Genomic DNA, 27,534 nt, shown 5'->3' on the forward strand with positions numbered 1-27,534 from the left:
TTACGTAGCAGTGATTGTGGTGGCTGTGGCGAGTGCAGGACTTTCTCCTAGAGTGCTGCTACTCGCAACAACCCGAACTGCGTATTCTCGTCCCGGAATCAAGTCTCGGATCGTATGGGCACGTAGTTCGAAGCGCGAGATTCGCCAGGCCTTGGCTTCGTAAGTCACCGGGAGCTCACATGCACTGCGGCCAGGATCGTTGGGATCTACAGTGATAACGTTGCCACTTTTGCTCAGCACCTTCATCACGCAGCGTAGTGTTGTGCTTGAAGTACTTGAAGTGGGGCTGTCGGCGACGATGAAGTAGTCACCAGTGGACAAGGCCACGGAGGTCGTCACAGTCAACTTGCCGTTTCCTGAGTCGTCTATTGTGAGTTTCTGCGCGCAGGACTCGCACAATACCGGTCGAGCGAGATCTGCGCTCTCAAACACGCCACTCTTCGCTGCGAGGCTCAGGATCTCTGGCTTGAACGCGTTCGCGGTCGCCGTTGCGGCGTCAACGGTCTGGCGGGCGATGGGACCTGCCAGAGCAGCCGAACACTCGTTGTTAAAGACGTTGTTGGCATCAAAGCCAATGCGTCCCTGCCCACGCTTGGCATCGAGTCCCGGGCCGTATGTTGTACGTTGCGCAACAACCGAGTCGGGCGGCGAGGCCGTACAGGTTGCATCGGCGGCGTCCCAGTACAACAGCGGGATGTCGACCGGAGACGTGGCCATGGCGGTATTCTCTGCGGCGTCATAGCCCACAGAAGGAACCGCGACGGACTGGGGGAACGTGACCGTGTATGTGCGACCGTAGTCGTACGTCGCCGAGTCATCTCCCTGCATCACCGCCGTGCCGCCAGCATATACGCCTCCAAGCGCCCGCATCGGTGTCTGCAGTGACGTCACCAGGTTCGCCGGGTCCACGCATCCGACCTTAGTGCCTCCGTTCGCTGTTTGCACTGTGAATTTCTTGTTGGCGACGTTGGCCACTGCGTTCGTTACCACGAGCGTCTGTGTCTCGATGTTCTCTCCACATTGACTTGAAAACCCAGCACCGTGATCCCATTCCACGCGATATTGATCCGTGTTGCTGTCGTCACTCCGCGGAGCGGTCCACACCGCGAGCATTCCGTGTGAATAATCAATCATCTTTGCCTTCACGCGCAGAGATCGCGGGGCGGTCGGAGGACGCGCCACCAGTAGCAAATCGGCGGCGTCCGTCGCCTCCTGGAACGGCCCAAAGCCCACGCTGTTGTACGCTGCGACGCGTGCGTGGTACGTCCCGGCAGCAAGCCCGTCGATCACGTACGCGAACGGTAGTCTTCCGACATGCAGCTGGGCTCGACCCTTGCGTTGCTCCTTGATCGTGACGCCAACTCCATTCTTGGTCGTAGCAACAATCGGTGGCATGTCGCCTTGTGCCGTGGTGAACTCGATCGTAAGGCCTTTAGCCGTTGCACTCGCAGAGCACACCGTCGTCTGCGCTGTGTTTCGGAAGCGGACGTTCACGATTCCAACGACACCCAGGGCAGTGATTGCCGTAGCCAGCGCCTGCGCGTTTGCCGTTCCCAGGATCAAGCCTGTCTCGAATTCGAGTATCGTTAACTTGAAGCTCATCGTAGCATCCACAGCGACATTACCCGTGGAGATGCACACCAGGTGCTGCAGTTCAGGCGTAGCATCTACAGCCGCGCGTGGGGCTACAATCGTTGGAAGATGCGGCACACAGCTGATCTGCTCGGCCGTCGTGCACGCCAACAGGTTCGTCCCAGACACTTCCAGCTTATAGCCGAACGGGGACTGCGTAGCGAGCGCTGACCTCCATCTCTTGTGCTGGTTTCCGCCGTATTTGCGCTGCAAAAAAGTCACGAGCCACGTGTATCCGCCGGCCGTCAGCTCGCGGTTCACCAAGACGTTTTCAATCGTAGACAGCGCTACAAGCGCCTTCTGCATGTCCACAGCCGAGATATCATACGAGAGTTCGGGGCTCCATTGACCGTCAAACCCCACGCGGAATGTACCAGACAGATGCGTATTTGTGCCTGCAGTTGGGGCCGAGACTGTAATCGTAGCAACGTCGTCCGTCACACTCTGAGACGCCGCCTCAAGTGCGTGAACCACCGCAAACGGCTTAGCAGCAGTGGCGAGAGCACCATCTAGCCACCATTCCACACGGAACTCGGTCACGGGCTCTCCGCCGTCGTGTACTGGCGCATCCCACTGAACGAGAACTTGAGATCCAGACAAGACGTCAGCGCGTGCGAGGCGGACGACATCGGGTACTTGATCTGCGAGTTGAATCGATACAGGTGTAGGTACAGCTGTGTCGCCCCACCCGTCTGCGTTGTGAGCACGCACGCGCGTGTAGATAGACACTCCACCGCCGCTAACCAATGATTTCATGTCCACTTCAAGACGCTGGAACGGGGTCACGCTGATCGCCGGAGACTGCACAGCCTGTAACGCGAGGCCGTTCGCTACCAGCGCCGGGAACACGCGCGACTCCATGTCCATCGCAGGAGACGGGAACTCAACGAACGTGACGCGCCAGTCGTAGCCGTGCTTGTTCACTTGGCGATCCACATCCGCGTTGGTTACGATACTCAGCGTCTCTAGCGCAGCCTTAACGTCTTCATCACTAGCGTCAAAGGGAATTGAGGGGGTAGTTGGTGCCTGATAAACAGTAACGAAGCTGTTCTGGTCACGCTGTACTGCCGGTACGCCGGCCGTGCCGCCGACATATGCGCTGCAGCCGTTGATCCCCACGTCCAGAATCCGTAGCGTCGGCACCTTGCCACGCACTTGCACACCCATGAACTCCACCGTGTACTCCACCGTCACGCGGACGCCAGACGTCTCTGTGAGAGCACGTTTTACACGGACGTCATCAATTCCGGCAAAGTTCTCGAGCTCGTGTTCCAGAGTCAACATATCTCGAGACGCATCACTCGCAAGCGGACCCGAAGCCCACACCAGACACCCCACGTCATCGTTTAGTGAAGCGCCACCGTCGCCCCCTGTGCCTAGTGTTAAAGAGCTCACTTCGTCGCCGAATTGGACACGGAACCCGCCGGTGTTGTAGGTCACAGCAGCGCCAGTGACTGTCAACACGATCCGTTGAATCTCTCGAGTAGCGCCGCCGTGAAGCAGGTCAAGTCTTGGTGCTAGACTCACGGCAACGGTCGGATCTATCAGACTTCCTAGCTTTAACCGTGTGACAGCTGAACGAGCGCAGTCGCATCCATTGGTATCACACTTGCTGCGTACACGGAATGTCGCTAGCGCTTCGAGATCCTCAGCTTCGAGTCCATCATTTGGCGCTCTGCCTAGACGAATGTAGTCCCCGCAATTAATCTTCATCTCGTCCACTAATGTCACCTCAGCGCTGCTTCCGATCGTGCCCAATTCAGTCGCTGTACTCACAGCCGAGTCGCTCCGAAAAACAGGTAAAGGCTCACGTCCTCCTGATGCGTCAAGGTTGGACACTAGCAATGCGATACTCGAAGCGTCGAGTGCTTTCCACGGATCGTCACCCTCGCATAACGGTAGCAACGCCGGCCCGCGATGCACGAAGATGTTTGGGTTTCCAGTACCCAATTTTGTAGCTGCTTCGGCGCAATTGTGGTCAAGTTTTAACGTCATAGTGGTAGCTGCCGTCACTCTGGCACGACACGTCGCAGCAGCTTCGGGTGTTGATCCGATAGATATTCGAGTGTCCACCACTACAATATCCACAAGACGGTTGTCCAGTGCCGTGGACAGCGTTATCGTGTCCGTATTGGCATCGTACGACGCACTGGTGATTGGCGCGACGCCTTTCACCACGAAGATTGACAGTCCGTTTGCTAGTTTCGAGACAGGGTTGGCACAGGAATGCTTGATATCCACGTGCAGTTTGTCAGCATTCACCGCCGTCACGACGGCCTGGCAGGCTGCGGGATCTGCTGGACCGTTTGCAGCCGCACCAACGGCAATCTGAGTGCCTACAACGATCACCGCCTGAAGTGCTGTACTCAGTGCCGCCGATAGCGTGATGGTTGCTCCGCTGTACCCGGCGATAGTGAGACCCGTGTCGGTGGTTCGTAGCTGCCACGCCACGCTGCCGTCGAGACAGACGCTGGCTTCTTCGTTGCGAATACGTACGCGTTCTCCTCGCGAGAAGGAGTTGTGCAAGGAAGCAGCGCCGTAACCTTGGGTGATGTCCGGTTTGAGTCGCAGAAGGAAGGCAGAACCAGCTGTAAGCGCCTGTGCAGAAGCTAACGCGTCCACTTGTTTGGTCATCCTGCCGTGGAAAGACCGTGCGTCCACGGCTGCTAAAGAAAATGTACTGCCGGCGAGGAACGGGCCAGTGTGGGCGGTTGTAGTCACACGTGCGTACTTGGTCGTTGGAGGTACATCCAGCACAACACTTGGATCCGCGAACTTGGAGTTCAAAGCCGCTCCGACGCGATAGCCGTCCACGTCACGTCCTCCTGACGTCTGCACCTGGTCGAATGAGAACTCCAAAAGTTGAGGTGATAGAGGACGAACCGCCACGTTTTCCAGCGCGAGCGGGGATCTCGTGGGCGCTACACCGGTAGCTGAAGCCAGAGTAAAGACGCCAACTCCGCGTTCATTTGCTGCCGCCACTCGCACAAAGTAGATCGCCCCCGTAACGAGTTGAGGGATGCTGTACATGACGAGACCATCATCCGATGCAGCAGTTGCACTTACGACGGCCGAACCGAAAGCCTGTGGGGCCTGTCCAGCAGCGATGCTTGTCACTGCGACATTTGCATCGGCTCCAACTCCGTTCGGGGTTAAAAGCCGATCGTTTGCTGTGAGTAGAGGGAACGCCGGGTTCGTCCGCGGCACCTGCGACGTGAACGTCACAGTCCACTCGTACTTGTTTGCACCAACTGACAGGCGCTCAACGCGCACCAAGCCGACGCTTGGCAACAGCTCCAAAGCCTCCTGCATATCTGAAGGAGTCACATCCATCGGCAATGGCGTCGTGCGCCATTGTGTGTACAATTTCGCGCCGAACACCGTGTCTCCAGCGTACGTAGTTGCTGACGCGCCCAGGTCCTTGGCTAGCGTTCCAACAGCTTGGTATCCCGTCGCATCGGCTAGAGGGAGTTGCGAAGCTGTGAACGAACCTGTCGCCGATATCAAGTACGCCTGCTTGTTGATAAACACCACGTCTCCCACGGCTAACAATCCGGTCAGGTCTTCACTTGTCTTCAAGAACGAAGCGCCATGTTCCACGTCCACGGTTCCCGGTAGCATACGCCACGGATACAGGTCACTGCCGTCTCCGAATGACAGCATAAAGTAACCTCCAGTGATCGTACCAATCGACTTGACCAGCTGAACCACGGGAGCACCGAACAACGGCTCCGTCACGGCTTGTTGGTACCATTCTACCTGGTACAGCTGGACATCCGCTGAAGCTTCAGGCCACGACACCATCAACGCTGTTCCAGGAGACTGAGCCGACAGATCATTTACAACAGTTACTAAGCTTAGAGCACCCGGTTTTCCTCGAGGCATCTCTCGCGCTGGTTGCGTCAGCACGGGTACGCCCGCCCCAACCTTGCCGTTCTCAGCGAATATGCGGACATACGTCCACTGTCGCGTTGGCAGTCCTTCGAGAGTATACCGAAAGGCTCCGTCTGCAGCAGCTACCAACGTACTAGCTGCTACCGTCACTTGGGCAAGTGCGTCGCCGTTTGATCCGCTGTCAAACTCCGGAGACGGATCCCATTCAATCATGTAGCCTGTGACGGGTGCTCCTCCAGTGAACTTGGGAGCGGCGTAACTGATCATCAGAGACGTAGGCCCAGCAAGCGTAAGAATCGGCGGCGCTAGCATGTTGAACGGGGATCTGGGAGCAGACGGCGGCTCGAACGGCACACTCAGCGACCGAGGAGCTGTAACCCGTCGCGGTCCGTAACCCAGTGCGTTATACGCCCCCACACGGGCGTAGTACCTGTTGCCAGGGGTAAGTCCCTTGATAATGTACTCGTACGGAACCGGTGTGGTTTTAGCGTCCACGACGACCACGCCACAGTTGGTTCGTCCACTCACCGGTACGTTGTTGACTGTTGAAGGGCAATACGTGGCTCCGTTCAGGCTTCCAACTTGGGTACCGCCAGTCACCGTAAGCGTAGCTTTTCCGCCTGCAGCGGATAGCCGACTCGTGTACGTCAAAGCTGGCACGACGTCCAACTCGCTCAGGAACGTGATCGTCCAGGTACACTGGTTCTTGGTCGAACAGCTGTCGCGCGTCACAGTCACGTCGCCGACATTGGGCAGATTCTCCAGTTCTCGTGCCATATCATCATCGGACGCGGACGCGCTCAGTGCTGACGTGCTGAAGATGCCTTGGATCTGGCAGTACGTACAGGTTGTCGTGTCCAATGTAAGCACGAACGAGCCGGCTACACTGCCACTGGAATCTGATGCTGTGCTAATCGTTTGGACTTGAGAAATGGTGTTCGCGAACTCCGTGTCGATCCATTCAACAAGATACTTGGTTACGGGCGAGCCACCATTACCGTTGAGATCCGCTTGTGAGATCGTGGGCGGTGGGAACGACACGCGCAGCGAACTCACGCGCACGTCCGGATCATCTTCATCGTCGGGCGTTAGCGCAGATAGAATAACGTACGGAGACGGCGGTGGGTCACTCGAAGTGATCGGAGCAACCGCAATACTATCACATGGAGCGCCGTAACCCATCGAGGTGTGAGCCGTCACGCGAATGTGCGTGGTTGCCCCCATCGCGAGGCCTGTTGTTAGCTGATAGTCGTACGTTTCCTGAGCGTCGAGCGCGACCGTCTTCCCTGTAAAGTCTCCACATCCGTGTCCTCCTACAACGGTGATCGCAGACACCGTCGGTGCCGTAGTCGCCACTTGGAAGCTGCACGTGATCGACCCAGCGCCTACCATGATCCAATCGCCTTTTGCCAGTCCAAACGTGAGACCGAGACTTCCGCTCACCGACAGTGTGTTCGTAGCAGTGACCAGATCGGTAATACAATTCGCACAGAGCTGACGAGTCATCCAACGCGACGGAACTTTCGAAGCCGAAGGAGTCACGATCATCGTCTGCTTGTTCGAAGACAGAAAGTCTGCGTTCGTATCCCATTCCACGCGGAATGAGTCGATAATCTCCAGTCCCGACCAACTATTGGGGTCGCTGAACGCGATCATCAACGAGTTCTTCGTGAAACCCAAGACGTTCGACGTCGCGCCGACCACGCCAGCTCCTAGCAACTGGGACGGTACTGTCAACGTTGGCGGCGCAGGCAGTTGTCGCGTGGTTGCTAGCGTTCCTGTTGCAGCACAGGACTCGATGCCCGGTTCACAAATGAACGTGGCGATTTGAGCCGCGCCGTACCCTTCACGGTTCTGCGCCCGGGCACGAATCGTGTACTGCTTGTTCGGTGTGAGTGGTTTGAGGATCGTAGACTGCTGGTCGTCCACGCTGGGCAGGATCGCGACTGAGCTGTCGGTCGTTGAGTCATACAACGCCTTCAGGTTCACGGCTTGACCAGTGAATGCGTCGCAGCCGTGCTGCCGTTCCAGGTTGTACATGACTAGCGATCCAGTCCACGCTGTCTTTACAAACGTTGCTGCATCCTTGCTTACAGTGAGAATGCATACAGGAGACACACTACTAAGCACTATAATCTGTCCACTGGCCAACCCAGTGTTCGAATTGAGCGTGAGCGTCGGCGCCAGAGAGGCTGTTCCAGCTGTGAGCGCCGACACGCATCCCGTGCACAGCAACGGCTGCACGGCAAAGGCTGCGGTCGAGTACTCCACGAGATACTGCGTGATGGTGGCACCGTTGTTCGACATTGGGGTCTTCCAGGCGACATTCAATGCTGTCCGATCGGCACGGTTGCTTGCCACGGTGACAGAAATCGGCGCCAGAGGCGGCGCGACTGGAGCCAGAACTGCGTCACCTGCAACGCACGGAAGATCATGGCACAACGCCGTCGCACGCAGTGGTGCTCCTATTCCGACCGAGTTTAGAGCCGCAACCTGCACTGCGTAGGCTACGCCGGGCGTCACCAAGCCGCCATTAAGCTCTGTACCAGTCCAAACATTCCCTGAGACATCGACACAGCCACCCGTAGCGTCCGTCGCCACGACTTCCAGTTGTGCAACGTCAGCCGTATGAGCCGGTGAACTGCCTGAAGCCCCAGTCGCACTCGATCCTGTAAATGTGATCCTGAAGTGCCGAATGTTGCCAGCCTCAATGTCAAGAGAGACGTCAACACCGTCACCGCCCACTAAACCCGAGATCGCAGTCACCAGTCCGGCAGCGTTCGTTGACGCGGGGATACAGGCAGTCGTAGGCTCTACGTGAATCGTGTACGTCGCTTGTGTCAGTGGCAGTGGACACGTCGTTGAGCCACTAGCAGCAGACACGAACCGGATCGGTAGCTTGTTCGCTGGAAGCGTGGCCACCGCCGAAACTTCAAAGACACACGCAGCACCCGCTTTATCAACAATGAAGCGCGCGTTTGTACCCAGCACTGTTTGTAGATCTGGCGTCGTGCCGGTATAGTCCATAGTGATGACTCCACTGACAGGAGCAGTAAATGCCAGCGAACAGGTACTGCAGATCGATGTCGTAAAAGATGACGACGACAGGACCAGGCGGAACGAGCCTGTTCCGGCCACTGCGTCCGGTGTCAGCGACAACGACTGCACCTCAGCCCCCAATCGGAACAGACAAGCACCTGGATAGCACGTTAATGTAGCGCCTGTCGGGTCCACCATTCGCACATCGTACGACGTCACGGCTTTAGCATTTGCCGCCAAAGCAGACGGATCCCACCAGCTCAAACGGTAGTGCGTGATCGTCGCGCCCCCATTCCCTGCCGTGAACCCCAGTGCGTCTTTTGTAGGCTGGACAAAGTTCACCTCGATCTGCGTTGGCTGGTCTTGAGAACTCACCTGCATGGTCACAGACGTCGGGCGGAACGGGGTCACTGCTCGCGGTGTCAAACTCTTGACTCCTACTAGAACGGTAACAACCGCCGTGCCTCCAGCAGTGTTAGGCGTGCTTACGGACAGGACTTGAGCGAGGACCGGGGAGCCGTAGTTCCCGTTGTAAGCCGAAACGCGCACGTATTGCTTCGTGTTGGCAGGTAGACTCAGAATGGTGTACGCGATGCGACCGTCAGCCCCAACGGGAGTCGCACTAATCACTTGCGAGTTAGCTGCAGCGGTGGCGTAGTTAGTTCTGGTGCCGCTACTACTAATGGATCCAGCTCGACACACAGCAAAGTCCGGCGTTGTGCTCCACTCCACGAGATACTTGGAAGTTAATGGCGACAGTGACGGCAGCCAGCTTACACCAAGTGAGGCAGCGTCTACAATGGAAACGCGTACGTCGCGCGGTCCTGTGGCGGATACAGGTCGCGGTCGAATGGTTAAGGAACCGTCTTCGATCGGGGTTACTACCTCCAGAGGCGTGACTGTACTTTGTCCCGTATGCGTCACTGTTAGAGCTCCAAGCGCACTGGCCTGTACTCCATCAACCGAAGCTGTACGGAACGTAATACTCCAAGTCATTAACAGGTCGCTGGGTGTGTCCACGCCACTGGTATCATAGGGCGTAGCTGCAGGTCCCTTGGAGTAGTCCGAACGCTTGACCAACAGGATGCCTACGACTGAAAGACTCTGCAACGCGCTTTGCAGCTCCAGCGCACTAGAGATAACTCCTATTGTTACCGTCTTGGTAGGATAATTAGCGAAGGACAGCGTCATCATCTCGGTAGCAAGCGCTACCTCGTCGAGTGTCGTCCCCGAGACAGTGATATGACTTACTCGCTCGTGAGCGTCGACCGGCTGTGCCGTCACTGGGGAGCCGTAGCCCCGTGCGTTGTAGGCGACAACCGAAACGAAATAGTCCTTGCTTGAACTCAATCCAGTGATCCTATAGTCGAACAACTCGTCGTCTTTTTCTCCAACCAGAACGATATCTGAACCTGAAAAAATACTCTGTAAGTCGAAGCTCGCACTGACGTCCCATTGCACCTTGTAGTGTACCACACGAGCGCCTCCATCGTCCAGAGGAGCTTGCCACGATACTCCCAGACTATCTGTTGCTAGAGGAGCGACTTGAGCGTTCTGCACTTCCAACGAGGGTCTTGCCACTGGCTGGAACGCACCAGGTATGGTCACAAACTTGCTCGTAAACTGTTCGTTAGATGCCGCGAGACGAACCACGTAGTTCGTGGTGTTTGTTAGCTGGTTCAATATCGCCTGAGTGGGTAATCCTCCCTGTTCAAGCTTCAAACCCTCCACACACGGCGTTACGCCTGTGAGTGTACCGCCACAAGCCCTTGACGTAAACGGGAGCGTGGCGTCCGTCCGTACGCCCAGCAACGGCAGGTCGTCCATTGAGCTAATGAACGTCAGGTCCCAGTACACGCCGTGTCGTGTTGCCGGGAAAGTCGAGCGCGCCGAGACTTCACCTGTTACAGTCACAGACACCTCACCAACCGTCGATAACCCCTCCAGCGCGACTCGAACGTCTTCCGACGTGGCGTCCACCGCTAATGCGCCCGTAGATTCACCTCCAACGCTCAGCATCACCGTTCCACCCAAATCTACAGGAGATCCGCTGTAGATGAAAACTCGCTGGACTTCGTGCTGTGGCGTCACGACCACCGTAGTGACGGCAGCTCCTGTCATACTACTACTGTCGACACTGCCCTTCACCAGTTCCGTGACACTCAGAGCCAACGCCGACATGTAGTCGGGCGACCTGTCCAAGCTCTCGTAAATGGTTTCCGAGATTTCAATGAGCGGCACGTCTCCGATTGAGTCGCTGAACGTGACGACCCACTCGTAGCCATACCCCGAGAAAACGCCGACACTGTTGCGACTTACACGTGCAATCGCGCCTGGAACATTCAAAGCGTTGGCGAGTGCAGAGCGCAGGTCGTCGCTCGATACGTTGCCCAGTACTGTCGTCGACCCAGACACGTCACCGACGCGAAGTCTCATCATTAAACGCCGCTGCGATAAATCGCCCAGCGAGCTGTCTGCCTTGATCAGTTGCTGCTCGGCGACGCCCCGCCGAGCTGCGATCTGCACAGTGTAATTGGATACAGGAGCTCCTCCTGTGTTCAGAGGCTGCGTCCACGATACGAGCAACTTGGTAGGCGAACGTGGCTCAACATTCACGTCTCGCGGCGCGTCCGGGACGCTCTGTACTATGAACCGAGCGGGCGTAGACGCTCGCGTCGTGCCAAATACGTTGCCTACGCCGTTCCACGCTGACACTCGCACGTGATATCCTACACCAAGACGCAGTCCCCGCACGTCGTAGTGCGCCATCCCATCGTCACTGATACTCAAGTCGGTCTTTTTCACTATTGCGACGCCGTACAGATCACTGTTCATCGCCGGGAGACCGCCACCCTGTGTGCGCGTTGTATCACACGACTTTGTAGCCGTCGTTAACGAGCTGGTGAGGTCTAAGCCAATGCAACTGACAAGCGGACGGTTCGGTCCCAGACGCGACTTGTACACGATCGTGTAGACGAAGCCCGTGGGGGTCGCACTTTGCCGCTTGTACACGTCGATGTCTCCAACCAAATCACCAGCGTCCGTGATCTTTGTCAGCGCGTGCTTTACAGCCGTCGCGGATGCATTCGCTGGGATGGACGCTGTCTGTTGCTGGTTGTAACTCAAACGGAAGAACCCGCCCAGAGTTCCTGCACTAGTTGAAACCTTGACAATCTGCTGTTCGAAGCCATTGAACGCGCGTATGAGCGTCGCCGTCGCTAGTTTAGCCCCCGTGCCGGTTAACGTACTGGTCGCCGTCTGTGAGGTACTGAACGCCGTAAGAAGCTGCGTGCTGTCCGTCGACACCTTCAGTAGCGAGATGTCTCCATACACGTCGCCCGTAGATGTATCTGCACGGAACGGCGAGGTCAAGAACGTCACGAACCACGCGTATCCGAACCCAGCAGCAACGCGGCGAACGCTGACGCGACCAACAGTTGGTAGCGCCTCCAATGCAGCGGTAATAGCGTCCGATGAAGCATCCCAAGGCAAACTCGAAGTCACGGCATCTAGGAATGCCAACCGGAAAGAACCGCGCACGTCGTACGCCGTCGCTGAGAGCAGTAAGAGCTGTGTTGTGTATTCTGCAAACAGCACACGGTTGATCAGACTGGTCGAGATAGTCGCAGCCGTCTTCGCACTCGAGATAGCAGCCACAACATCCGGGATCACAGCGTCCAGATCCATTACATCCCACTCGATCTGGTACTGCGTGACGTCGGCACCGCCGTTGTCAGAACTGTCACTCGATGTGTTGAATGATACGGTCAGGCCTCGATCTTTCGTTGCAGTAAGGAATACGTGGACTGGGGGTTCTGAAAGCGTTTTGGGCACTCCAAATCCAGGTACAACGGGGTAACCAGCCTCGACCGAGTAGCCGAGCGAGTTGTAGGCGTAGACACGCACGTAATACGGCGTGCCGCGCTCCAGTGATCCAATGACAGCCTCACATGGCGTCAATAGACAATCGACGCCGGGATTCACCACAGCTTTACGTTCGTACCCGAGCGAGCTGCCTTTGGAGCTTTCCCCCGCGGAATCAACCCCTGAGTCAAACGTTGGCTTTGGGTCCCATTCGACACGATAATGCGTAATAACGTTGCCGCCATCGCTAGGTGGATGTCGCCAGCGTACGCGTAGAGTGGATCCACTGTCAGCAAAGAGAGCGACGTCAAGAGGAGTTGCTGGTTTCTGCTTCGGTGCGGCTAAAGTCAACGGCGACGCCATGGTTGGAGCATTGCACCCGAGCGAGTTACAGGCGCTAACTCGAGCGGAATACGGCGTACCAGGTGGTAGAGCGTCGAGCACGAGAGAGTACGTATCTGTAGCGTTAGTTGCTGGTATGGTCTTGGAGTGATAGTCGACGGGTAGTACGCCTGGTACAGTCCATCCCAGTAGAGCTGGGTAGTTCCCGTTTGCACCAGGGAAATTCCCTGACAACGTTAACGTCGCTGTCCCCGTGGCTACCGACACGGCCGTCACTCGCCAGAGACCTTGAGATATCGAGAAGTACATGTCCACCAGAGCACCTGTCGCTGCAGTGTCTGTACTTGTGACTTGATTTGAGCCCTGTACTACTGCTACAGTTATGCTGCTACTACCGACAGGAGCAGCGAGTTGTGCTCCCACGTCCGTAGTGAGGATCGTTGCCGTCAACGTTGTTGAATCAATTGAAAGCACTTTACCCAGAACCGCTGGCGCCTCCGATAGGAACGTGACTGCCCACTGGTATCCTCCACGAGACGGAAACGCCGTTCGCTCCACCTCCACGCTGCGTAAAGCAGGTAAGGATTCCAGACTGTCCTCTAATTCAGCCTCGCTAACGTCGATAGCGAGAGGTTCTGTGTACGCTCCACTGTACTGGACGCGAAACGTGCCCTTGACCACGTCTGCTGCGTCCTTACCGAAGATTTGTAGGGTCTGAACTTCGAACGGAGACGTATCGGCACTCTGCGGCTGGTACCAGTCAACAACGTAGCTGGTGACGGCAGCACCATGAGCGTCTGCGGTTGTCACGGGAAGCCACGAAAGCAGTAAACTCGTACATGACGCCGCCGTGGGGACGGAAGAGGACGCCGGTCTTACACTCAAAGCCACGCCACCACCCGTTCCATCAAGTAGCGGCGAGGCTTTACTTCTGGGCACTTCGAATGAAGGTACGGGTTGTCCAACTGGACCGACGCCCATGATATTCTGTGCGCGGACTTGTACGGCGTATGTGGCGCCCGGAACGAGGTTGTCGACAGTGTATTTAAACCTCAACGACGCAGGGTGTGCTGCGAGGAAGAACCCCGGAGTTTCGCGGAAACTACTGAAAGGCTCAGAGTTCGAACGGCCTGGCGGATCAAGACGCCACTCCACCACGTAGTACGTGATGATCGCGCCGTTATTTGTCGTGGGTGCGTTCCACCACAGTCGAAGACTAGTTGACGAACCAGCTACAAGACGCAATTCGACATTCGTGGGAGCAGCAGGAACTGCCATCGGCTTCAGGGACGCTGTCGCACTAGGGAGGCCGTAGCCTGCCGAGTTCTTGGCAAGTACTCGCACCGAGAAGCCAGGCCCGTTCGTACCTCCTACCTCACCTGGTGTGTTCGGTTCAACAGAAGCCGAAGGCTGCATAAGACCTGAGATCAGGAACGCGTACGGATCCCCACGCTTTGGGACGTCCGGGGGCGTAAATGTGGCCGGGCTGCTCAGTAGTTGCACGGTACTCGTGGTGCTTTCCGACGCTGTGCACTGCATACCGTTCGCTAATGCTTGAGTAGCTCCTTTTGAGCACACTATATACGCTTTACTACCAACGAGCTGTGTTGTGTCTACTTGGATAGCCGGCACAGTTCCGACGCGTGAATTGAACGTGATTGTGTAGTCTCTCGAGTTGGCTGAGAGCACGGACGTCACAGTCACATCTCCAGCTCCGTCCAAAGCCTCAAGCGCGATTTCCACATCGGAATACAACGCTGAGGCTGACAGTGGTCCCGTGACTTGGCCGTTGTCAAGTGTTAGAGTGAATGTCCCTCCAGTGTTACCAGTGGCGATCTTCACGACCTGCACCTCACGCGAGCCGTACGCCCCGTACGTCCACCACTCGACTTGATATCCCGTCATAGGCGCCCCTCCGTCATCGCCTGGCGCGTTAAAGTGAACGAGTAGCGCGTCAGCAGCACTGATCGTCAAGCTGATGTTCGTCGGGGAAGAAGGCTTAGAGCCCTGCGTGACAACATTAAACGGGCTCTTCATAATGGCGTCGGAGCGGTGAAACAAGCGTGCACTCGGCACTATCCGCTTCGGTTGTGTATGCGACTGCCACAAGAGCGAGACGGAGGCAACGCCCGAATTCTCGCGGTATTCCAGGGTGATCTCCGTAAGCCGGTCCTTGATCAAAGCCACCGACGCGTTCGCCTGGAACTCTACCGCCGTGGAAGCGTCGACGTCGAAGTCGTACTGGTCAATCACGAGCTGGTTCTCGATCCAGAGTCGCGCGCCGTCGTTCACCAGCACGTAGAAGGTGTAGTCCTCACTGAATGAGGGTTTCACGTAGCCCTGCCATCGAACGCTAACATGTTCTCGACTTGTCGGGGTGATCCGTTCTTCCTTCCACATAAAGTCAATCAGAGGATCCACCCGTTCGAGCGTCGGCGTGCCGTACAGCCAGCGGTTGTCGAAATAACTGCCCATCAGGCCTCGCGGCGCCACATATCGCACGTCGAGGGAGTACGCGGCTTCACGAGGAGTGTCGTACACGGCCTTGTACGTCGCTCCGCCTAGATAACTCACGTCTGCCACGACGGTCGACGCGCCTCGCAGCACGGGCACAAACGAGTGGCCTTCACTGCCACTAACCGACTGAACGTTGACGTTTTCCCTCGTCTTGGTACTGGGGCACACGGGCGTCACTTGAATTCGAGCCTGTTTACCAAGTAACAGATATCCTTCAGCGTACAGCAGTTCGAGGTCTTGATCGCCTTGTGGCTCGGTGGACACGAGTGTTATCAGCCATGTGTATCCTCCGTTCGTTCCCGTGACTGGCGTGGCAACCGTCGCTGAGTGGATACCGTCCAGAGCCTCGAGAGCACGGCTTAGTGTATTGGCGTCCACATTCCATGGTAGCATGGGCGTCGTGTTACCACGAAAAGACAGCGAAAAATCGCCGCTAATCTGCGAAGCTGCCGTCGTGTGAACCTGCTGCGTTCGTAGATAATCGCACGCCGTGACTGTGGCCTTTCCAGTGCCAGTTCCTCCGCCCAGCTTGGTCGTATAGACTGCTAGTGCCGGTAAATCGCCCAACTCAGCGGCAAACTTGACTCTGTACGTGAATCCAGCGCCTGGATCGCTCTGCTTGTAGACATTCGCTGCGTTATCCGACACTCCTTGATAGATACCCGATAGCGTAATGGTCGTGGCTGTAATCGCAGTGATAGAGAAGACCGGACCACTTAGAGAACCGATACGGATCCAGTCTCCTACCACGAAGTCCGGGACAGTCAAGAAACTCGCCGACGTGGTCAGGACGTTTGACGTTTTGGTCGCTATAACGGTGCCAGTTGTCACCAACGTCTGTACATCAGGGGTATCAACCGTAACAAACCCGCTTAGAGTGTCGAGAGCTTCTAACGCCGCCTCGACTTCCTGGATTCCAGCGTTGGCCGGTAACGCCGCCGTCTTCTGTCCATCCAACACCAGTGCAAAGGTGCCCGTTAGTTTGTTGCCTAGTCCAGCGGAGCTAAACGTCTCGACGATTTGAAGCTCCTGAACGGGAGCTCCACTAAAGCCTCCTCCCGTTCCATCCAATAGATTCCCGTTCGTATCACGTGCCTCGATGATGAAGCTCGAACGTGAGTGGAATCTGCCCGAGTGAAGACCGTTCTGCCCCACTGCGTTGACTGAACCGGGTTTGAACGGAGTGCTCCCATCCACAGCAGTACACTGGGTCGGAACGAGGGCGCCGTGCGCGACGATCGTGGTAAACGGACTCACACCCGTCACTGGTGTGGTCACCGCAACTGTGCCGTCAGGAGTGGCACCAGCAACGAGCGTATGCGTCGGCGTAGGCTTCAACACTGGGATATCGCCAACGAGTCTAGCGTGACGCACAATTCGGTTCGGCGTATACAACACCGAGTTCCAGTACGCCGTCTGGGGTGTTCCTGCCGTCGCGGCCAAGAACGTGACAGTCCACGCTCGAACTGTAGCCGTGCTGGTCGTCAGACTCACGCTCACGCCGCTGGTCCCGATCGATGGCAACTGGTTCAACAGATTTTCAAGTGTGGCGGCTGCGGCATTGTAGACTATCAGGTCTGTCGTGTGAGCGCCGAACTGTAGCTGGAACGAGCCTCCAGTCAACACAGCGGTCGACGTCACAGTCACGACCTGCTGCTCGTTCACGATGGGTTCTCCCAGAGTTGCTGAAGTCTTGACGTGCTCGCGAGACTGTGAAGTCTGTAGCGTAGAAATCAACATCGCACCACTGCCACCATCACCGCTGTAGAGATTGTTGACTGTCTGGACGACGTCCAGCTCCAGATCTGGCGGAAGCCGCGTGTACGTGATCAAGTAGTCGAAGCCGTTCTGGTTGTTGATCGCCCGCGTCACAGTGATAGCTGTGGTCGCGTTCATCGTCTCTGCGAAAACTGGCAGGTTCAGCAGCGCCTGCTGGACGTCCGTCGCGTTAGCTTCAAACACTAGCGGCGCCGTAGTCTGTCCGAACAAACGCAGTGCGAACGTTCCTCCTCTACTTGTGCCTGGCAATGCGAACGTTGATGACACCTTGTGAACCTCCGGTGACGTTTGTGTAGTGACCACCACAGTGTGGCGTCCCGAGAGCACGGGCGTGTACGAAACCTTGTACAGTCCTTCAGAAATGTACGCGACGGACGAGACATCGGCCACCTGAGATGACAGATACGCCGAGCCGGCGGGGAACACTTGAACCTGCAGGTAATTGGTATCACTCTCCAGGTTATTGCCGTGCGTGTCTTTCATTTGGACGAAGAACGAGGCCAAAATTCCAGACGTGCTAGCATACAACCCTGGGCCGTACGCAGTACTCACAGTTGGGTTCATTACTCCAGGATTGACGCGTACGTTCTTTGGGAAACCATTAACCATCTGCGCTGCTCTCGGTTGTGTCAGAGTTAGGATGACAACGACAGCGTTGTTGCCGGTCAACACGCCGCTGTACGAAGCACCGAGACTCGAAGCCACGGTCTCTGTGAGATGCCTGAACGTCACCAGCCATCGGCAGCCTTTCGTGGCATCCCCATTCGTACATGACAGCGACGTTGCTACGTTGCCTACTCCGACAGTCGAAAGAGCTTCAAGTGCCGTCTTCACGTCCGTGTCCAAAGCGGCGTAACTCAGCGCAGTCGTCATCTTGCCACCTACCGAGAGATAAAAGGAGCCACCCAGTGCCGAGTCGGTTTGGGTGATCACGGCGTGTACCGCATCAATTGCCGGCAGACGTACGCTCAATTTGTACACACCTTTCACGTAAGGTACCATCGCTACCGTGTGGCGACCAGTAGTGTCGCCGGCCTTGAACACAGGGACGAAATCACTCGATGCGCCTCGATAGGGTTGGTCAAGCGGGATTGCCACGACACTTAGCACACCTGCCGTATTGTGCACATTGTTCACTTCCCGTCCGACCGTGATTTGGTCTCCACGCTTTAGTCCAAAGTCTCGGTTACACGCCGTGAGCGAGGTCGAACCAGAAACAACCGAGCAGGTACCAAGGTAGTTCCAGTCTGTCGGCGCAATGGCAGATACATCGAACTGCGAGCTGCTAAACGCCTCACAGCCATTCGCAGACACGACAACGATTGCGACGGCGCCAACGGAGAATGGTCCAGTGACGCTTTCAGTAGTGAAGAAGCAGTCCCTGCGACGCGCTAAAGTGCCGCTGTTCGCGCTAATCACGCGGAACCGCACACCAGCTTCCAGTTGACTCGCCACGTCCACGTTCAGTGTCAATGTGCGTGTGCTAACCACGAAACTGACGGCGCACGCCTTGCAGATGAACGTCGGGTCATACTGAATGGCAGATTTCGTCGTCACGTCATTGATCCTTCCACTGTGCGCCCAGCCATCGATGCCAACCACCGAAATCTCGAAGGCGTCACTGCCGCTGTGAAATCGGCGGTTCCCAAATGAATCGTGCGCCTCCAGCACGAAGGTAATCGGACTCAGCGCGTTGGTCACGATGGCGCTGTCACTTGCGTTTGTCGTCATAAACCCATCGAAAGAGTTGCGTATTTGTGTCGAGTTGATCACGCCCGGGTACGCCTGAATATTGAACGGCGTGTTGACTAGCGCCGTTGAGGTAAACAGTGACGCGGATGGCACCACCGTGCGAATCAGACCAGCCGTTTGGCAGCTCCATTCAAGCTTCACGAACGACTGGGCGTCCTTCGTTCGATAGCTGACTTCCACGCTATAGTATCCACCTTCTTTCAACTCGACCGGTATCGAGTCAAACTTGTTTATGGCGGACGACACGGTCGGGTTGGCGAACAGATCGAGCACCACTTTCCCGTCTACAACGAGCTTTACAGCGTTGTCGGCGCGTAGTGTAAAGACGTGCTGGCCAGACACTGCAGCCCGCAGCTCGCCCTTCCATCGGATCGAGTAGTTTCGGTTCGGGAACGGGTCGCCTAACGGAGAAGTTTCCCCCCACTGGAACGACACCATCGCGTCTTGGCGACTCAAGTAGCTGTCTGTAAAGTCCGCCGTCGCGTAGTACATGGCCCAGAGACCTCCCGCCTGGCGTCGAACAATTGACAGCGTGTACGTTCCAGCCCGTTGAGGAAGGAAACTAAGCGAGAAAATGCCGTTCGTGTTCGGATGCGACTCGGTGATCGAAACGGGATACAATTCAACCAACATAGACGGCATGGGAGGGGGCGACAGCTTCGCAACGAAAGCGTCTGTGCCCAACTCGGTGCTTGACTCGAGAAGGTTGTTGAATCTGTCGATAGCTTGGACGGTGAACCATTCCGTCACTCCCTGTGTTACAACTGCCGGTGCTGTGTGCGTACTGGTCGCTCCACTCGCCAGTGTCGGCTGCACTTGGAACGATGGCGGACAGAACGTCGCTAAGTTCAGCACTGCCACGCCCAGCGCATACGTTCCGCTGACGACCGGCGTGGCTGTCACGTTGAATAGTCCCGGGTGTGAGCCGTCGTATACAAGCGAGTCCAGTCCTTTCGTCGTCTCCGTCACTTGAGCCAGCAGGATTCCGTCACGTACTTGGGAGACTACAAACGAAAGCTGGTCGGCTACTTTCCTGAACGTGATGTCCACAGAGCTCGCAGGATCAGTGCAAACTTGAGGTGACACGCTCGTAACGTCCACACCGCCAGCCTGAACGATGCTCTTCATATCGTTAAGCTGCGTTTGCAGTGCACTAGGCACAGTATTCGCCCCCACTGTGATCCGTTCTCCAGCGAATGAGAGGTCGAACGAGGCGGTAGCTGCTGCCGCAGCCGTGACTTGGCACTGCAGGTTCTGTACCTCAAGATTGGAGATCCTGATCGCAGTCTCGCTCGGAGCGACGCCCTTTACTGCCTCTGAGATATACATATCATTACCGATCGAGCTCCAAGCGACCAGAGCGACATCCGCTGGTGTCTTGAATACAATCTCGATCCTGCGCGGATTGGTCACGCTACATACGGGGAAGAACATCAAAGCCGTCGACAGTTCCGCCGCAGGCCTCCGTACGCCGTCTATCGTCGCGTACAGCTGTACGCCGGCCGGAATGGCGTTCAATTGTGTCTCAAGTTCCTTGAGAGACGCGTCTGGTGCGATGACTTTGCTCACTCCTCCGTACGTGAGAGTGAACGGCTGGCTCCCACGGCACAGAAGCTTCTGCACTTCCTGTACTCCAGGATTCTCCAACGTCGTCGTCATCGTAACCTTCGTGTCACTCGCTGTAACCGAGCGGTTGTTACCCACCGAACCTCGTACAAGCTCCACCGTTTCCATATACGGCTTGTGTTGACCATCGTCGTGCATGGATATACCCGAGAAATCTGGAACCAGCTCAGGCACATTGCCCGAGTGGGTGTCGAACGTCACTGTCCACTGCACCAGCGTGACCAGCTTGGCTGTCGCCGTCTCAGTGGTGATGTCAAACCAGTCGCGCGTCACCGTCACTTGATCCACGAGCGAGAGCGACTCCAACGCGCTCTTCACGGCAGTCCGCGACGCGCTGAACGGGATGTTCACGGTCGTCTCCGCACGATCAGGTAACAAAAGTGTGAAGCTGCCCCAAGCCGGGTAAATGCCGCTCACTGTGTTGTCCGTATTGTCTTCGCCGACGACTGTGAGTTGAGACCCAGCAGGCTTCGTGTATGCGAGCGGTGCCACATCTCCGAGCAGCTGGTTAAATGTAATGAATAACCGCGATGAAGTAGTCTGAGCACACACAGTCGTCTGTACTCCGCCTTCCGCGACCACCGACACCGATGACCCCACCAGAGTCGTAAGCGTACTTGAGAACGTTGCCAGTGTATCGGACGCAGCTACGTCCGTGGGTGTTCCTCCCTGAAACGAGACGGAGAAGGATCCGGCCAACGCCACGGCCATGGCTGACGTGCACGTCAAGATCTGCGTCTCCTGTCGCACGGAGACTGCTCCCTTCACGGAGGACGTCACAGTCGCCCCAGTGTTCGGACTCACCATTAACGGCAAGCTGCCCGTTGCCTTGGTGAACGTAACCAGGAACGCGTGATGCAACACTGCAGTCGTGTCCGCGACGTTCTCGGGCGTCACCGTCACGCCACCAGTTGAAATCGTGCTGAGCGCTTCCAGTGCGGCGGTGATACTACCGAACGAGCTGCTGGTAGTCAATGAAGTTGTAGCCGGCGAGCCGCGGAAGCTCAGCGTGAACGGTGAGGCATCCACACGAACGCGCTGTACTTCTTGAACTGGCGCTAGCACTACCGCGCGCAATCGGATGGCCTGTTCTTCGAGTCGACGAGTATCTTTGAGTTGCACCTGGAAAGACAGCGGCTTGCCTGCTTCGATCACCATTTGCTGCGCTTCTACGCTGTAGTTCTCCGTCCGCCAATCTCCTGTCGCTGCTAGAGCACTCGGGCCGTGGGTAGTGTCGTCAGTCACTTGGACTGTAAACGGGCTGCCCTTCACGTGGGTATCTCGGTCCCAAGTCGTTACGGCCACCGTGTACGAGCCGGCGTAGTGCGGCGTATACCACACGGGGTAGCCTCCTGCTGCTGCCGTGTACGCCACCACGAGAGGATTCGCGTACAGGCTGGACGCGAATTCGTTCGTGTATTCCACTGCAAGATGAGCCTCGCTCCATTGCAGCAGATGCGAAAGGAACGTCACTCTCCATTGGTATCCACTCCCGACATTCGTACGTGTGACTGCCACCTCAACATTAACGTGAAGGTCCTGGAGAATGGATCGTAAGCCTGAAGCACTTACATCGTGGGGAATTAACGGCGTCAGTGCTTCCGTTGCTGCTGTACTGGACGCTGCGACCTGGAGAGCGAACTTTTGCGAAGCGAAGGCTATGCAGCCGTGGTTGGTAACAACAGTCACACTGGTAGACGTCACACTTGCGGCCGTGAAGATACACTCCTGCACTACAAACTTGGTTCCATGAAGCAGAATCCCGACCAAGTTGGAGCTCACGGACAGCACGTCGCCTACCAAGGCGGTGACACATAGAGGACATAACTGTTTCCGGAACTTTCCGAATGAGAGTTTGAAATACCCGGCGATCGTTTTGTCGGCGCTCGTAAGCGTTTGCACTGCGGTAGACGTACGAAACACTTCATCTTTACCCGTAAACGTGACCAGGAAGGCGTCGGATCTGCCGTCGCCAGTGGTGAGCGAATGCGTCGTGCGATCACCTTTCCGTAAGTTCCCGAAGGTGTCGCGCGCGTAGATTGTGAAGGTTGTTTGATGGCCACTGGTAGCTGTACTCAGCGCCCCGGTCGATGTATCGTCCACGGTGCAGCTCGGACCGTGTAAAAAGCTGTGTACTACCGTGAGTATTGCGGGTGTGTTCAACGCCAGGCATGTCACGCCTCCAGGACACATGAGAATTGGGATCCCGTTCAAATACGTCTGAATCTCGTACGTTCCAGCGCAAGGAATCGAGTACTCGACGGCATAACGACCCGTTTGTCCGGCGACGAGGACGTTGCTGCGGTACTGTACCGATCTATCAGTTTGAAGAACCATCTTGGTCTCGAACACGTCATCGGCGTCTGCAGCGTTGGCGTACGTGTCGCGGGCTTGGATCGTGAAGTTCGAAACCAGTCCAGCCACAGCTTCAATGAGACCATCGAGAACGCCATACGTCGAAGCGGCAGCGTTCCCTAGCGCTTGACTGGTATGCGGCGTCGCCGGACCAGGTCGAGCGATCAGTGCGAACGGGCTGCACTTGTGAAGCTTGCCCAGTCCGCAGTAGATGTCGATGCCGTTCACTGTCCGTACCGAAACCGTGTACGTTCCGCTGACGGACGGCAAGTACCGGACCAAATATTGTCCTTGACCGATGTATTTGGGCTCTTCGAACGGAGCGAGCTGCACTCCCGTCGCCGTACCCGTGTTTGTTCCCTTGATCTCCACGTCAAACGCGTCTCCATCGACAGTTTTGTTGTTGTCGTTCTGGTCCTTGGCTTGGATAATAAACTGCGCTGTCACCCCCGCTGTGGCGATAGTAAGACCGTCACCAAACGCTGTCGTGTACGGGAAGTCTGTTGCGCCAGGCGTGACTATGATCGGGTACGGACTACCAGCGATGTGTTCGCCGTGGAACAAAGCACTACTGGGGATCGGCGCGATGGGAAGATACGATGAACTCCACGACAATTTAAAAGAAGCAGCGCCTGAAGCTTCATGGTACTCGATGCGCAGATCGTAGAACGTTCCTGTCTTTAAAGATTCACTGAAGTTTTCCAGCGTTCCTCCTTCATCTTCGCCGTCTTCCCACGTATCAACACGAAGCTGGTGGTTCAGCCACACACGTACGCCTTCACTAGACGATACGTAGAACACATAGATATCCGCCGTGGGGACTGCGAGTTTACCGAACCATCGGATGCTAATGTAGTCTCGTCCGTAGTTAGAGACAGCACCTTGACCCCAGTCGAAGCTTAATTGAGGGTCTACACGGACGATCACAGGCTCGTCTTGCATCCAAAAGTTGTCAAAGTAAAGCGCCAACAATCCACCCGAGAGAAGCTGCTGTACTGAGACCGAGTAGTTGTCTGCTGCCTCGTACGGAATGTATCTCGCCGTGTAACTGGGCAACCCGCTCTGTTTCTTAAAGACAGCAAGTTGAGGGAATTGTCCGGTCAACGACTGCTTTGTTCCAGGCTGAAGTTCAGTCACGCTCACGTCGGGGAAGCTGCCAGTGAGACCCGAAGCATCAGCAACGAGAATCCCGATGTCACCCAGTCTAGAACGGAACGTCACTTGCCAGCTGAACCGGTTCCCTGCGTCCAGTTTGTCCGTTCGAGTGACGCCGACTAACCCCACCGAAGGCAGTGCCTGGAGAGCGAGCTTCATGGCCACGTCACTAGCATCGTACGCGATAGGAGCCGTAATCTCCGTTAAGAAGGAAAGCTTGAAGGTGCCTTCCAACGGTGTCGGAGAACCTCCCAGCGTTGTGATTTCCTGGACTTCGTACGCATAGGGATACGCTTCAAGTAGTGGTAAATCTCCCAAGTTCTTGGTGAAGGAAATCGTCCAGCGGTTGCCATTGTAGCGTTCCTCCTTCCTGACGTCCACTTCTTGGACGTTGCTCAGTGCCGTCTCCAGTTCCATCTTCAAGTCTACAGCCTCGATGTCAAACGGCAGGTTGTGCGTCGTCCCGCCCATGAAATTCAGCACAAACGTGCCTCCCAATGACAAACCCATCCGCTTCACCTCCTTGATAAGAACTGTAGCGGAACTGCCCGTCAACGAAGTCGGTAAGTCGAGTTTAATGTCTGGAACTTTGCCCATAATCTCGTTAAACGTCACGATCCACGTCTGCAGTCCTGTAGTCGCCGTGGGCGTCCCGTAGTTGGCGCTCTTCACCGTCACAGACACGTCGTCGATCCCGTTGAGAGATTCGAGTAGGTTCTTCATTGTCGGGGCATCGGCATTGTACGGAACTGTAATACTACCCATACCGGTAAATGTAAGAGAGAAGGACCCGCCCAACGCCGTTGTTGACCCGGTTACATCTAGCCACGTCGAAATGGACTGCACCTCGGCTGTGGATTCCACGCTAGCCGACGTCGTCACCGTCTGCACGTCACACACTCCCTTCTGGAACTCTGTGAACAGCACAGGTGTTGTAGTAAGGAGAGTCGCGGAAGCCATGAAGGTGGCGTCTCCAACCAGCTGCAGAGGCGGCTGGTCGCACAAGTCGGTAACGAAAGTGACGGAATATGTCCATGGAGCGGCCCCAGCCGTGGATACGCGGGAGACCAGCACACTTTCAACATTAGTGAGCGTCTCCAAGTTGGTCTTAATCAGATCAGCGGCCTTGGCGTCGCTCGCCGCAGCCAACACGGCGGCGTCCACCGGCGCAGTGTTCGTAGACACTACGCCACCCGCGCGAGCGCCGGTTGTGTCTAGTTTCAGACGAAACGTGCCCGTCACGCCGTTAAATCGCAGCGTCTGGATCTCGTACACCACTGGGTTGTACACGGCCAAGCCTCCTTCAGACACGAATGCATGGGTACCGTCGATGACCGACGGAGGCGAGGCCCACAGCTCCGTCCAGAAGCGATCTTTGCCTTGAAAATTGGCAGGAAGCGTAGCGTACGTCACCACGTCGCCCGACGCTTTTCGAGGAGCGATAGTGAACTCGTTCGCCTCGCCCTTGACGAACTCGTCGATCTGAACATGCGTCGTATCGCTCGATACGAGCATGGGGACGTCACCGACGACAGACACGAAGGTGACGTACCACACACAGTCCGCGCCGTTGAGATCTGCGCGAGAAACGTGCACTGCGCCAAGACTGGAGATGGTCGTAGGCAGCATCGCTTCCAGAGCGCTCGCAGTCGTTGTTGTGTCGATCGCACTGGTCGGACTGGACGTGCCCCACCGCAGCGTGAACGATCCAGTCAGTCCGTTGGTTTTCACGCTCTGCACCTCGTATACAATGCCTGCCATTCCTTGCAACAGCGCCGGCCCGTATGCTTCAGTATAGCTACTAGCGGCGCCAGGCGACGCTGCGACAGCAGGCGTGGACACACCGCCAATCCCGTCTCCAGCAGCGTTGATAGCCACGACAACGAAGGCGTACAGCGTATCGGACACCAAGTTGGTCGACGTGAAGGACAGAATATCGGGCGAAGTCGCACCGTCGTACACCACTCGACCGGGCGTTCCTTCCTGTGTTGTGGTGACCTGAGCATTCGGATTGCCACCAGTTAGTCTGCCTGTCGTCACCTTCATCAGCGGCAAGTCACCGAGCTCCGTCAAGAACGTCACGTCCCAGATCATCGCGTTGTTAGAGCCTGCCGTTGTAGTGACGTCCACGACACCGATGGACGGGAGGTTCTCCAGCTGCCGCTTCATCTCAGCTGCATCCGTCGTAGTCACGGACAAGTGACCCGTTTCAAAGCCGTGGAACGACACCGTGAAGTCGCCTCCGAGTGCTGTAGATCCTGCTTGCACTCGCGTCACGGACGTCGTGTACGCGACTGCAAGCACCGTGTTGGTGAGTTGGTCCGGGACAACCACCATCAAAGCTTGAGAACCGTCCGCCAATGCGAACGTGATCGTCCACGTTCGTCCTGTAGCAGTGGACGTGTGCGTCACACTGGTCGGGTTAACCCCGCACGTGGCCACGGCGGTCTGTACTTCGAGATCGGTTGCACTAGCTGATAACAAAGGTGTCGGCTGAGAATTCACGTACAGTTTGAACTTGCCGGACGCTCCTATGACGGACACGCTCTGAATCTCTGGCACCGGGGCACTGACTGTCGTCCGGATGCGTTGAATCTCCACATTGACCGGGGAACCAGACGCCGTAAAGCTTGCAGTCACGCCTGCAAACTGCCACAATCTGTAGCCGAGCAGTGGAGAACCATTGCAGCCTGTGAGTGTTGATGTACAGGTGGAAGGAGGCTGCCACGCCACACTAATCGCTGTCGCCGACACATCCGTGATACTTGGCGCACTTGGAGCGGACGGCACGTTTGCTAGCACCAGAGCCAGCACGGGGCTCTTTCCCGATGGTCCAACAGAATTCACGGCCAGGATGTAGAAGCGGAGGACTTTGCCCTCCGTTCGGCCTGTCACCTTGTGCGAGTATCCGTGAGGAAAACTACCTATCAGTGTCTGCTGGGCCCAGCCGGTCCCGTCGTCCATAAACAACTTGTAGCTGGTCACGGGGGATCCGCCATTGTCCTTTGGTGGCGTCCAGTTGATGAAGGCGATGCCGTCGTTCGCTGCGTTCGTGTTGATTGTGGTACGAGAGTCTCGCGTCAACGACGCCGGCGGGTCAGGAACGACAGGAGATCGGACCGTGTACTCGACCGGATCACTGAAGGCTCCGTAACACGCGGCGTTGGTATTCTCCGACGAGCAAAAGTTGACTGCTCGCACCTTGAAGGAATACTTGTGACCGGATTCAATCACGTTATCCGCCGTCGTCTGCAGAGTCGTTTGCAGCGTCACGGCGTCGTTTGGACGGTCATAAACTTTCCTGTACGACGACTCCGCCCACTCCGAGATCCAGAGCTCATAGCCGCTCACTGTGGCGCCACCATTTACGGTCGGCGTCTCCCAAACTACAGTAATAGACGTCGCCGTCGAGGACACGAGAGTCACAGGCCAAGGCGCACCTGGCGGTAGGTTCCTCGTTGTGACAAACTCCGGTACAGGCAGCGCTCGATATCCAAAACTCACACTGTTGTGCCAGTAGACGCGCGCGTAGTACTTGGTGCCATACGTGAGGCTCGAAATGACCGTTTGGAACGGGTC

At 56.6% G+C, this 27,534-nt stretch overlaps 1 protein-coding gene across 1 annotated transcript in view; it reads right to left on the reverse strand.

Moving 5' to 3' along the window:
• PPTG_04587 (hypothetical protein) overlaps nt 1-27,534 on the reverse strand; it is a gene marked incomplete at both ends in the record, with an annotated part of 31,698 nt that continues 4,164 nt past the window's right edge. Inside the window, one exon of the mRNA XM_008896836.1 lies at nt 1-27,534. This exon is cut by the window's right edge and continues 4,164 nt beyond it. Coding sequence (XP_008895084.1) covers nt 1-27,534 — 27,534 coding nt within the window.

Source organism: Phytophthora parasitica (assembly GCF_000247585.1).
Source record: "Phytophthora parasitica INRA-310 unplaced genomic scaffold supercont2.5, whole genome shotgun sequence".
Lineage (NCBI taxonomy): Eukaryota > Oomycota > Peronosporomycetes > Peronosporales > Peronosporaceae > Phytophthora > Phytophthora nicotianae.